Genomic DNA, 14348 nt, shown 5'->3' with positions numbered 1-14348 from the left:
TGGGGCTCAGTTCATTTTTAGTGTAAGGTTTGATATCCTCTTACCCCCTCAGTCAACCCACAGACTGGATGGAGCTAGGATACAGACAGAACTTTCAGGTTGATTCACAAGCTAGTGTTGCCACACTGGTTCATTAACATCTTGCTAAATCAGTCCCAGAGCCGTTGAGAAAATTTCTGAAAGAGGGAACCAATGACAGCACATATTGAATATTACCTTGATGCCTCCCAGAATCCAGTAACAGGACCTTTTTGCCTATTTTGATGTGTGATGTTCAGATTTTCGCAGTCTGCACACCCTTACACATGAGCCCATTTTAATGATACTGGTGAGCTATAAAAAAAATTAGATCCATCCAAGGCTTTCCTGAGATCAATACCATAATTACATTTTAGACCCTCCAGGTATTAATCTACTTTCTTTCAGAAAAGCAATTCCATTTTCCTAGCATGGTCTCTTAAAAATAATACTACTTCTCCATGGCTCTTTTGAAATTTTTTCCCCTGAGGGAGAAGGAAAGGCAAGCTTTTCCTTTTCACCTTCACTTCTACAGCCTTTCTGTCTTTTAAACTGAATATTCACGGATGCTCTACAAAGACAATACACAGAAAAAGGGCAGATCTAAAAGTATTTTATAATATTAACAGCTTGGATGTAAGCTGTTTCCAGTGCTGACACTCCTTGTTTTCATTATTTTATTTAAAAAATATTGTGTTATCAAAAAATAATGCTAGTAATATTTGTTGAACACTTGTTATGAGCTAATGATTGTTCTAAGCACTTGATGTGAACTGACTAATTTAAATCTCATTAGGACTTTGAAAAACAGGTACTCTTTACACATTAAGACTTCAGTGTGTAGAGAGTTTGGAACCTTTGCCCAAAGGCTCACTGCTAGTAAAGATGGAACCAAGATGGGATCCCAGGCAATCTCATCACAGCACCTTTATGCTCAACCGGTAAGCGATACCTAGCTGAATCTGTTTGTTCCTTACACTGAGCCATATGCCTGGAAGGCTGTACAAAATTAGACACAATTGGTGCCTGTACTGGGCTGAATACTGTTCTGCCAAAGTTCATGTCCACTTAGAACCTCAGAATGGACCTTATTTGGAAATAGGATCTTTACAAATATAATTAGTTAAGTTGACGTCATACTGGATGAAGATGGGCCTTATGAGGTGTCCTTATAAGGAGAGGGAGATCTGTAGACAGACACACAGAGAGAAGAAGGTCATGTGAAGATGGAGGCAGAGATTGGAGTGATGCAGCTACAAGCCAAAAAATGCCCAGGACTGCCAGCCCCCAGCAGAAGCTAAGAAGAAGCAAGGAAGGATGCTCCTCTAGAGCCTTCAGAGGAAACATAGCTCTGTTGACACCTCGATTTCATGTTTCCAGCCACCAGAGCTGTGAGAGAATACTTTTCTGTTGTTTTAAGCCACCAGGTTGTGATAATTTGTGACAACAGCCCTAGGAAACTAATATAGTGCCCTTAAAAGTTTCATAGGGGAAATGGATAAGGAAATGAATAATTTAAAATGATACAATAAAATCTACTAAAAATAAATATGTCAAATGTATATTTTATGTATCCAACATGATAGTTGTATATATACAACTGTATTTAAGTATATATCCAATATGATAATTTTTATATCGAAGAAGCAATATACCATGGTAGTGAAGAGCATGGATTGTGTGGAAAGACGGACTGAGTTTAAATTCTGGCTGTGACATTTTATTAGCTGTGTGCCCTCTGCAAGTTACTTTACCACCCTGTGCCCTGCTTTCCTCTTCAATAAAACAGCTTTTGGATATCTTTGACATTCGTAGTTTTATCTTCTTACAGCAGCCTTGAAAGGTGTGTAGATGCGGCAAATATCATCATCCTCATTCTCCGGGTATTGCCTAGATACACATAGCTAGTCCTCTGATGGCTGGGTTTTCCTCTGTGACAGTAACCAGTTCCTTAACTGTGCTAGCTTTCAGTTTCCTTATCCATAAAATGATGATGGTGATGGTGGTGATGGTTATCATGCACTGCAGGCCTGCTCCTTTCGAGGCTTTCTCATGGGAAGCCATTATTTTTCTTTATGACATTACAAGAGAATAAACCGAGGCTATGGGAGAAAGTTGCCCAAGGCCACGGTTCCTATGATCACAGGATAATCTGGCAGAGTTGAGGTGCAGCTGATTTGTAAACTGTACTGATGCTGCACATGTGTTAGTTGTATACAGTAAAAGTGGTCCTAACAGCTTCCTCCTACTGACCCGATTATGCCAATTTAAACTTTGTTCATCGCTTAAATCAGGAAAATGTTTTTCCTTTCTGTATTAGGCCGAAGTGAAACAATAAAAACTCTGTTGTCCCCTTTTACTAAGGAAGTTTGTTCAGACTGTCTCTCAATATGGTTTTCTTATATTTACTTTTCACTTGTCAGCTATTGATATTTAGATGATAATTTAAAATCACAATAGAAAAATTTTAAATGAAATTATAATAGTTACAATAGACTACAGAAGAATAGACTCTATTCATAGGTGATAGGTTCAGAATGACATCATTAGTGAAATAAAACATTAATTAAAGGTGGGTAGGAAAGGACAACTAATATTTACTCACTATCCAGTAAGTGGCAGATACCAATATAGTCCTTACCTACAATAGTATGAGGTAGACATTATTATATTCTATTTTATAATATCTTTAGTGCTAGGACATAAAGCTTTGCCCAAGGACACCTTACAAATATGAGACAGGGAGAATTTAAACTCAGATCTGATTCCACAAACTGTGCCTTTATAACTATGCCACCTGCCCTTCAGGAAGAATGGGCAAATAATCATGTGGAAGTAGAGTAATATAAAGGAGAGAAACTGCCCTTTCTAGCTTTCTCTACCAGGGATATATGGAAAAAAGCTCATGGGAGTACTTAGAAAGGAACCAGGATAAAATTCAGGGGATTTTGGTTTCTGAGCCCAAAGTTATATTAACATGCTGTGTGATATAGAGCATGTCACTTTAATGCTCTGGGTCTTGGTCCTGTTAAGGTATGATATTAATAGTTAAATAACAGTTAAGCATTGAATTTGAATTGTGATCTGTCAGAAAAATTACCTGCAACTTGGAAATAGGCAAAACAAAGGTTGCAGGTGCTCTTTCAGTGCAGTGCTGGGCCTGACATTGTATTGTCTGGCCTATTTTACCACTCCATGGAGACAGAGGTGAAATTGTCGAATTTTGTCCAACAGAAATGCAAATGATTTCTGTCTAAAGAAGAAATAATCCCAAAGGTTACTGGCTATGGACCTGTTGGACATGAACCAGTTTTTTAAACAAGACTTTTATTTATTTATTTATGAGAGACACACAGAGAGAGGCAGAGGCATAGGCAGAGGGAGAAGTAGGCTCCTTGTGAGGAGCCCGATGTGAGACTTGATCATGACCTGAGCTTAAGGCAGACACTCAAACACTGAGCCACTCAGGTGCCCTGGACATCAACCAGTTTTGTGTCTAACTCTGGAAACTTATCCTGGTATTGCTTGTAAATACCTAACTTCTCAAATGCGCTTTGGACTGGTTTTATTTATTTATTTTTTTAAATTTTTATTAATTTATGATAGTCACAGAGAGAGAGAGAGGCAGAGACATAGGCAGAGGGAGAAGCAGACTCCATGCACCGGGAGCCCAATGTGGGATTCGATCCCGGGTCTCCAGGATCGCGCCCTGGGCCAAAGGCAGGCGCCAAACCGCTGCGCCACCCAGGGATCCCCTGGACTGGTTTTAAAATCTTACTGTTTTTTTAATCAGTTATTAAGTATAACTTTTGACATGCGTTAATTTTATATTTGCTGGAGAGTCATGATTTTATCTTTTTGAAAATTATGCTTTAAGAATATTTAGCCACAAAGCCTCAAGTCTACAACATTTTCTGGAATCTCTGCCTCTGCTTCCTCTAAGTGACACAAAAATGGACCTGGAAGTTGAGACTGCTACCTGGCACTTTGGGCTCCTCATGCCAGCAGACAAAGAAGGGGGTTACTGTACTAACTGGGGTGATCCATTCTGACTATCAAGGGGAAATTGAGTTGCTACTACATTAATGGAGGTGAAGGGAAATATGTTTGAAATGCCTGAGAAACCCCATGTCTTAGAAGGCCCCCATCTTCTGGTAAAAGTCCATGTGAAAGTACAAAAACTCAATCCGGGCAGGATAGCTAATATCCCAGACCCTTAAGGGTGTGTAGATAGGGTTTTTCAGAACTCACTTTGGAAAATGCTGATCTAATACAATTTCTTCATTGTTACAAACCCAAAACCTGCTTGAATTTTGACAGCAATTTTTATCCAACTGGCTGGTATTGGGTTGCTTACTTCTATCTCCAAGCCTCCTGTGTAAATACTCAATTAACTCCTTAATAAGTATTAACTATTCAGTATTCAATCAACAAATACTATATTGATTAGACACCTACTAAGTGCCAAGCACAGATCTAGAATTAGGGAATACAACAGTGAACCCGTGTTTCTACTTTCTCACATGAAACTGCCCTTCAAGTGTGTGTGTGCACGTGTCCATGCATATTTCTGTGCATGCCTAAAACACATAAAAGCATCAATTGGGAAGTGGCAAGTGCTATGCAAAACAAAAGGCATGAATGAGAAATAGAGTATAATGGTTGGAGGGTACTCGTTTATATAGGGTAGTCAGACAAGGCTTCTTGATAAGAAGACATTCAAGCTGAGGCCTGAATTAAATGAGTAAGCCCTGTATGTATCTAGAGCAGGTGTTGGTAAAGTACTGTCCATGGGACAAATCTGGCCTGCCACCTGCTTTTATAAATAAAGTATTATTGGGACACAGCTACACTCATTTGTTGACATATTGTCTATGACTGCTTTCATACCACAACAGCAGAGTTGAATAGTAGCAGCAGAGACTGTATGGTTTGCAAAGCCTAAACGATTTACTGTCCGCCCTTAAAGTTTAGTAACTCCTGGTCTAAGGAAAGAGGGTGCCAGGCAGAGGAAATAACAAACACAAATCTCTGAAGCAGAAGTATGTTCAGGCACCTGCCAGTATGCCTGGAAGAAGGCCAGTGTTGTACACACCTCAGAAAAGCACCCCAGAGCTTTGCTCTCCTTTTTAAAGACACGTTCACCTATTTATGAATCATTTGTGTCAAGGTGATAATGTAATTATCTAAATGCTGGCTCCTGGCCTAAACGCATCACATACACACTACCTTCAGCTTGAGGGAAACTATATTACTTGTTATATTTTTTTAGGATTTTATTTATTTATTTTGAGAGAGTGTGTAAGCAGGGGGAGAGGCAGAGGCAGCAGAGAATCTCAAGCAGACTCTATGCTGAGCACAGAGCCCAACACAGGGCCAATCCCACGACCCTGAGATCATGACCTGAGCCAAAATCAAGAGTCGGATGCTTAACAGACTGAGCCACCAGGCACCCCTATATTACTTATTATTTTTATTTATTTTTTATTTTATTTAAATTCAATTTGCCAACATATAGTATAACACCTAGTGCTTATCTCATCATGTGCCCTCCTTAATGCCCATCACCCAGTTATCCTATCCCCCCACCCACCTCCACTTTATGGATGGAACTGGAGGTACCTCCAGTGAGTGAAATAAATCAATCAGAGAAAGACAATTATCACATGGTTTCACTCATATGTGAAATACTTGTTATTTTTAAAATGTGTTTGCACCAAAGTAGGAATATCACATTTTTTCTTATGTGGGGGCATGTGTGACAATGTGAAGGTCATTTTCTCTCTTTCAAGAATGGAAAGAAACACCTCCTAAATTGAGTTCTGTTCATCTTTTTTCACCTCCAGTATCTCTTTGGCCATCGATCACATAAGATATTACTCTCTGTGAGGATATCCTTAATGCTGTGTACAGTATTTGAGCTATTTTTCTAGGCATTTTCAACAGAAATCTTCTATTGTGTACCTTCCTTTACCAAATTATTTTGTCATCCTTGAGAGTGAGTCAGAGGTACCATGGCTTTTTACTTTCTCGGTTTTTATTTTCCTAAACATGGTGTATATAGTGAGCAGATACAGCATGAGGAGTTAGGAAACAAATTATGCTGGATATTCAACCTCGAATATGACAGGTGGCTTTGAGTGAGGCATTTAACCCATGGAACTTCTGTTTATCTATTGACCAAAGGATGGATATTGATTCTTTGTGATCTGGCCACCTTGGATAATTGTTGAATTAAATGCTGTTGTGAACATCAAAACATTTTGATATGTTCAAAGTACTATATGAGTATGAAGTTGTGTTGTTATCTTTAGTTCTTTGTGATCTAGGAAAAGCATGCATTACTTGAATCATTTAAATTATACTTGAGAAAACCCAAATTGGTGAAAATAAAAAATTTAAAGCAGAGGCTGAAAGATTAAAAAAATATATCTGGCAGACACATGACACATACTCATTCTGCAAATTGGCTTTGGGCTTAAACTAAGAAATGCATACATTTTTTAAAATTCTCAAAATATTTTTACCCAAAACTGTGAATCTTATGATATGGGATTTTGTGCTGTGTTTTGGACAGACTTTCTTATATTAATTGACTAAGCATATCGTAAAATGATACTCACTTAATCTGTATTGGAAAATTTGGTTTCAGAATTTGGCAGTTCTGTTCAGGAGCACAGATGAGGAGCTTAATGCTAACACTGGAAGGATTTTTAAAAATCTACAGCAAGTCTGGTTTGTAGCATCTGTTTGGGGCCAAGGTGTTTGAGAATGCCATAAAGAGTCTTAAGCCTTAAGTCATCTCGATCTGTTGTTAATACTGAGTGGCAGGAATTGAAAAATGTTTAAAAGACAACTCTCCCGATAATCCATCATCTGAAAAATGGTAGCAGTAGTTGGTTTCTTCATGTCATTGCTTTGTTGGGAAAAACTTATATAACTTTGTCAATAGGCACAGCATATCCTCCCTCACCAACTTTTTCCTAGCTATAGTAATAATATTCATTGGGCATTTGAGCTTTGGCAGGCAATACAGAGAACCCATGAAAACATAGCCACTTTCTTCCAGAAACTTCCAAGCCAGTGAAAACTGGTAAGTTCTCTTCCCTCGGATCCATGATTTTATTCATGAACTATTTTTCTTCAAATACCATTGTGAAAGAAAAATGTCCTAAATGAAATATCCAATAACATTATAGGGGAATTACCTATTTTTCCAGCGTATGCAGCACTCAAAAATCTTTTCCCTGAGATTTTATCTTATTTATATAACTCAAATCAGTGCACTGAAGAATTCTTTCCACTGAATGTAGACTAGAATCAGAGATAAGTCAAGAATCCCTCTTGCCATCCAGGATGTCTTTGCCTGCTTGAGTAGCTGGCAGATATGTTTAGAGGTGAATCTTCTTAAAATTGTCTGATGTGGGGACCACACACCCCCAAAATTATATGGTACACACATTGATTAGACATAATCATTTAGTTTAGGATTATCCCCCAAAGTGCTTCCCCACAACATCAGGGCTCTTCCTAGGACACTTATAGAGAAAGGCCCATGTTTGGAAGGCATTTTAGCCTAAGTTTACTATTTTTCAGTGAAATGAGAAATGAGACCAATCCAATACTTTGCCTTATTTGTTTGGAAAGGAATGAACAATAGGACATGTTTTAGGAATGATAAAAAACAAACAAACATAGTATTAATCTTGCCAAGGTGAGGAATTATGAAGCTTCTTTCCCAGTGGATAACCAATACTATTCATGATAATAATAATTTTATTATCTATTAGTTATTGGAAATCCACTGTGTGTTAGACACTGAGCTTTACTTGCATTTTTCTCAGTTTACCCCTCTTAAAACTCTATGAAACAGCTCAGGTAACTTACCCAAGATCACAATGTTGATAGGTGGCCAAGCTAGTCTTTCTATCTGCAAAATTCCTGTTTTTAGCTGTTCTACAATATTTCTCTCTATGGAAGTGATTCAATATTTGAATTGGTTTAAAAGGCCATAAAATCATCTTATGAATCTGCATCTTATCTGAAAATATTATGATGGATATCTTTAGTTAAGGAAAATCTATAAGGGTTAAGGTGAATTATTTTTACTTCACTGAGATTTTCAGAATTTTTTTTTCATCTTAGAACTCCATTCCTGACAAAAATCAGGATGGCTAGGTAGACAAGTTATTCTTTTAAATTTATTTTCATTTTGATGTTTCATGATTCCTCAGTGCTCTTGGAACTTTTTCAGAGCTTATATGAGGTATCCAGTATTACATTTGGCCCACAGTGACTACCAGTAGTTCACATCCCCATTTCTGTTTCTACAATGAGAATAGTATTTTTTCTTTCTTCCTAGGGACATTATAAGCTACTATTCTATTAGGACATAACATAATAGATGTAAGTGCTCTAAGCTTATGAGAAAGACCAGAAACAAAAATCCAAGTTACCATTGTCATTTAAGTTACTTACATTGTAGTGCAAAAATGGAAAGACTCTTAGGGAAGTTTTGTGGCACACTTAGCTTTATTGAAATTGAACAAATATTTTTTAATAATCCCTTTTACAGCACATGTAAAATTTAATTTTTTCATTATATTTTTACAGGTTGTCTTTTATCTGAGTAAGCAAAAATACGTCTTTTTTTTTTTTTTCTTACTTAAAACATGTAGCCAGGATTCAAACCACGTAGCTCTGGTACCAAAAAGGCAACGGGTTATGAAAATCACAGTACAATTTTAAAATTCTTTAAATTAGTTAAGGATATTTAAAACGATATTCACTTGATTAACAGTAGAAATCATGGGTCATTTGACATCAGGACTAGTAGTTACACCTACAATGAGAGCGGAAATGGAAAGTTCAAGCTAATATGAGCTACACCATTCAGGACACACCATCTCCATAAATACTGTGGCCGAGAGGTTGCAATGACTAAGTCACACTTGAGCAGTTAAAGTCACACGTAAATATAGCGAAAAAAATACAGTGTGCTGATTGGGATCTAAAACAAAATGGGCATTTATTTTTAAGAGGGTATACTATCAAATCAATTACACAACACACAATTTAAACCCCCAAATTACATTTAGGAAAGAAAAATAATATTAAATTGCACACCTACACGGACAGTAAAGTAGAAATCTGTTTTTTGTGGTTGGTGTATATTTTTTGTTGTTGTTTTCTCAATAAGTAGAAATAATTTACGACCCACAAAAGGATTTCTCAGGTGAAACACTAATTACAGACATTGTAAAGAACGTAGCTCAGAGTACTTGTTTTAAAAACGAGGCAGCATTTTCCTGAAAAAGTTTGGTCCTTGACTCACTATAGGCTAGTCACTATGGTCAGATGGTAAGCATTTTCCGTGTGTGTGTGTGTGTGTGTGTGTGTGTGTGTGTGTGTGTGGTTTAAGCTAACTTTTCTGTACCAGAATTAGTCAAAACCAAACCAAACCAAAGACAAATAGCTTTCAAGAACTTGACCTTGCATATCATGTCTAATTAATACATCATCTGAAAGAACAATGCTAAAGACTATGAAGGGAATTATGCTCACATGATTCTGCAACACTTTAATTTTGTGCAAACATTTTCTTTCATTGCCCAGATAACTTATCTTTATTCATATAGGTGCCAGGAAACCTGCCCTCATGATCTTCCCGCCCCCCCTCCCCCAGCCTCCTCCTCTGTCAACATGATATAAAGACAATTTCACTGTGTATTTACAAGCACAACAGTTAGGCAAGAAAGTCCAGGGTCTGAAGGGCAGATCTATTTCTTGTGGACATCTTCATGCCGAATGATCTTGTATGTGATCCAGTAAAAGATGTTGAAAATGAGGAAGGCCAATGGGAAGGCAGCTCGAGATATCGTGTCAATCCTTTTTGCCCGGTCCACAAACTTCTTCTTGATGGCATCTGCATCTTTTGGGGGTTGTGGGAGCGGGTTGGCAGGTGTGGCCTTGACAGCTGTTCCATCTTTCACTTGGAGGCAGTGACCCATCCCATAACCACTGAAATTAAAACGACTTTCACGAGTAACATCTTCTTCCTGGGAGAATAAAGACAGAGAAAGCACAGATTGGTTGTCAGTCAAATCAGATGGAAGATGCTTAAAATTCTTCAGAAGTAAAAGGATAAATCACAGTTAACTGGTAGTGTGGGAGGCTTTTGGAATGTGGAGTTCTCTTTCAAGTTCAACTCAATTATTCATGGAACAGATTCAGTTCATTAACTTTCAGGCTGAGAAATTAAGAGTAAGAATAACAACTCTGTGGTCATTTTAATTAACAAACAGAAATACATTATATTCAGCACAGACTTTCCCAAAATCTAGTTTATTATCCATAACTTTGAATGGACTGTTTTCTAAACCCCAATATTATACTTTATGTCCATATAGAAGACCGTTTGTTCATTCACTCACACATCATTCATTCATTCAAAATATCATTTACTGAATCCCTGCTGTGTACCTGGCCCTGAGCTAGGAACTTCTAATTTTGTGGCCCATTCACAGCCTAGTTCCTTCCATTAACATTGACTTCAATGTTAATGTTAAACCTAAGATTAACTCCCTAAATGTATACCTGTTTTCCTTCCAGTCCTCTAGTTCATCTCAGCTGTATATTAAAAATTAAACATTCACTATATGGTGTTGAATATTTCTACCACAGCTAATTTTCTTATGGCAATTTTTTTAGGCAATCTAGTTTTTTAATCAAGTGTTTTTTTTTAAAAAAAAGACTATTTATTTGAGAGAATGTGTGAATGAGAGAGAGAGAGAGAGAGAGAGAAGGAGCAGAGAGACAGAGAAGCACACAGGTCAGCGGGAGCCCCATGCAGAACTCAATCCCAGGACCCCAGGATCATGACCTGAGCCAAAGACAGATACTTAACTGACTGAGCCACCCAGGCATCCTAATCAAGTGTTTTTTTTTTTATTTCCAGTATTGTGAGCATACAGTGTTATATTAGTGTTAGGTGTGCAATACAGTGATCCAACAATTCTCTACATTACTCATTGCTCATCATAAGTGTACTCTTCATCACCTTCACCCATCCCCCTCAGCCACCTCCCCTCTGGTAACCATCAGTTTGTTCTCTATGGTAAAGTCTGTTTCTTGGTATGTCTCTCTTTTTTCCCTTCACTCATGTGTTTTGTCTCTTAAATTCCACATGAGTCAAATTATGTGTTATTTGTCTTTCTCTGATTTACTCACTTAGCATTATACTTTCTAGCTCCATCCATGTTGTTGCAATTGGCAAGAGTTCATTCTTTTTTATGGCCAAGTAATGTTCCATTGTGTGTGTGTGTGTGTGTGTGTATGTATGTATCACGTCTTCTTTATCCATTCATCTATCAATGGACACTTTAGTTGCTTCCATAACTTGGCTATTGTTAACAATGCTGCTATAAACATCAGCATGCATGTATTCCTTTGAATTAGTGTTTTTGTATTCTTTGGGTACATGCCTAGTAGTGTGATTGCTGGATCATATGGTAATTCTATTTTTATCTTTTTGAGGAACCCCCATGCTGTTTTCTACAGTGACTGCACCACTTTGCTTTCCAACCAACAGTGCACAAGGGTTCCTTTTTCTCCACACACTCACCAACACTTGTTTTCTAGTGTTTTTAACATTGATTCTTTTGTTATTTATCTCTACCATATTTAAACATGTGTCATCTTAACAGTTGTCAATCATATCTTATGTTGATTGTTTCTTTATGAATTAGTGAAAAGACTGAAAAACTGTCACCTCAGGGTAAAGTGCCAATAGCCTTAGTAGAGTTGGATGTATAGAATCTCAGCGTGTGATTAAGTCAAAAGGGTGGAGTTGAAAAGGTAAGATTGAAATGACCTGCTGAATAAAAATTTAGTCCTAGGGGCATCTGAGTGGCTCAGTTGGTTAAATGACCAACTCTTGGTTTTGACTCAGGTCATAATCTCATGGGTCATGAGATGGAGCCCCATATCAAGCCTGGCTCAGCGTGGAGTTGGCTTGAGATTCTCTGATTCTGCCCTTTCCCCCCACTCACTTGTGCTCTCACTTTGTTTCTCTCTCTTTCTCTCTCTCTCTCTCTTTCTCTCTCTCAAATAAATAATAAAAATTAAAATTTAGTTCTAAATAGTCATTGATTAAATCTTCTTTTGAGATGAGTTCACTGCCTTCCACAATACTGTTCAACCCCTGTGAGTCATGAAAGACACTGCAGTCTTTATTTTGCCAAATAATAACAACGTTTATATTTCCCAAAACACAAGAAAACATGGTATGAATTTTATTTCATCAATGTTTATTGCACATCAGTTGTGCTTTCAACCACATGTAAAAGATAAAGTGAATGAAATACTTTTAACATAATATGAATGAGAGCCCAACTGTAATCCAAATGGTATAACAAGGACAAATTTATGTCAGGAAAATCAGGTAAAAGCTCTTATAATAAAGTAACTGTAAAACTACTCCTTATAAAATCATCTCCCCAGTACTTTTATTTATATGGGATTGCTCTTTTTTTTTAAGATTTTGCTTATTTATTTGACAGAGAGAGAGAGAGAGAGCACACACAAGCATTGTGAGTGGCAGGCAGAGGGAAACGGAGAAGTAGGATCCCTGCAGAGCAAAGAGCCTGATGCGGGGCTCAATCCCAAGACCCTGGGGATCATGACCTGAGCTGAAGGCAGACGCTTAACTGACCGAGCCACCCAGGCACCCTGTATGGGATCGTTCTACACAAGTTGGTTCAGGACACTCTGTCTCATTCCTTAAAAAAAATGTAGTAAAGAATTTTTCATGCAACAATGAATTATTGAGTGTTGAGTCTATGGCAGGCATTTTGCTAGGTACTCAGTAACAGTTGATGAAGTTGGACAAGAGCCCTACTTGCATGGAGCTTTCAGAACCTAGTGTAAGTGTTCAACTTAAAAACATTATCATATAAGGAAGCTGGCTAAGAAAACCCAGCCTGGCATTAGAATACTTTCATGTGTCCAGCTATATAAACTCAATAAGGGAGACTTTAATTGGACTCAGATTCTAATATTGAATCTGTTTTCTTTGCCTTGAAATATGAATGATATATTTCATAGATGTAAAAGTTTTAAATAAGTGAAGTATTTAAAAATATAGAATAAAGAGATGTATTAATCATTATAGTGTTATCAGATGACTTATTCAGTACTTAGCAAGAAAGGAAGCACACAGGTCATTAGGGGGAGGGGATTTGTGAGTCACATGGACTGTCTTGGACTTTCTATTACTAACTGGTAATTAGATCTCAACTACTGAGTGAGAGAAGTAAGAAACAGTGCCAGTTGATTTAGTAAACAGAGATACAGACTAGGAATTTGGATATTTGGGTTCTAGGTCAGGCTCCAAGGGCTGGAAGCTATGTTGATTTTAAGCAAGCTATTTATTCTTTAATGACCTCAGGAGGGCACCTGGGTGGCTCAGTCAGTTAAGCATCTGACTCTTGAGCTCAGCTCAGGTCTCCTCTTAGGGTTGTAAGTTCAAGCTCCATGTTGGGCTCTACACTGGGCATGGAGCGTACCTAAAAAGAAATAAATGAATTAATTAAATAAAGGCCTCATGGACCTCATACCAAAAATGTCAAGGCTGGATTAGATCTGTGGGTCTCAGCTTTGACTGTTGGGGAACCTTTACAAATATATGCATGCCTGCATCCTCTCCTAATCCCTTCCAGACCAAATGGATTAGAATCTCTAGGGAGATTTAAAATCCAGTGACTAATGCAGAAGGTTAGAAACCAATGGCCTAGACAAGCTCTAAGGTCCAGCTCTAAAATGCTGAACCTGTTCTATATTATTAAGTCTAAAATTACTTTTTGAATGGAAACTATTCCTCAAAGTCCATTTCTCCTTATCTGCCTAAATTTACTCTGCTGTTTTTCCTTTCCATATCCGTAGAATCTTGTAAATTGCTGTCCTCACCTCTATAAACATTTAGAAACTCATGATTAAGCATATAGTTCACTGCCTGAATGATATAAGATTCTTTTTAAATTCCTGGATCCCTGAAGAAATAGAAAAGGTAGTTAGCTAGTAACCTGCTTTAACACGTAGAACAAAAGGAAACCTAAATAGCCACATCCATTTTTTTTTTTCAGACTGACTCATTCATTTAATTTCTATAGTCTTTCCTCACATACTGTGAATGGATAGCCAAAGAGATGAACTCATTCAATTAAGTACCAGAGCTAGAGTAGAACGATGCCAGGTTAGGTTATCATTACATTGTGCATTGCCTGACAAACTGTGGGTGCTTAATAAACGTTTGCTGAGTAATGAAGAAAAGG

General features: G+C 37.5%; 2 protein-coding genes across 5 annotated transcripts in view; one reads left to right on the top strand and one right to left on the bottom strand.

The window, feature by feature from the left end:
- Positions 1 to 14348, top strand: part of FANCB (FA complementation group B) — a 462529-nt gene that overhangs the window by 106142 nt on the left and 342039 nt on the right. The window lies entirely within an intron of this gene.
- GLRA2 (glycine receptor alpha 2) overlaps positions 9701 to 14348 on the bottom strand; it is a 178018-nt gene continuing 173370 nt past the window's right edge. For all 4 annotated transcript variants that reach the window (XM_049107042.1, XM_025436970.3, XM_035711328.2 and 1 more), the window contains one exon: positions 9701 to 10076. In XM_049107042.1, coding sequence (XP_048962999.1) covers positions 9798 to 10076 — 279 coding nt within the window. In that variant the 3' untranslated portion in view covers positions 9701 to 9797. The remainder of the gene's footprint in view (positions 10077 to 14348) is intronic.

This window comes from Canis lupus, chromosome X, assembly GCF_003254725.2.
Source record: "Canis lupus dingo isolate Sandy chromosome X, ASM325472v2, whole genome shotgun sequence".
NCBI lineage: Eukaryota > Metazoa > Chordata > Mammalia > Carnivora > Canidae > Canis > Canis lupus.
Note: the sequence above shows the minus strand (reverse complement) of the source record. Positions and strands in the feature narration are given on the sequence as shown.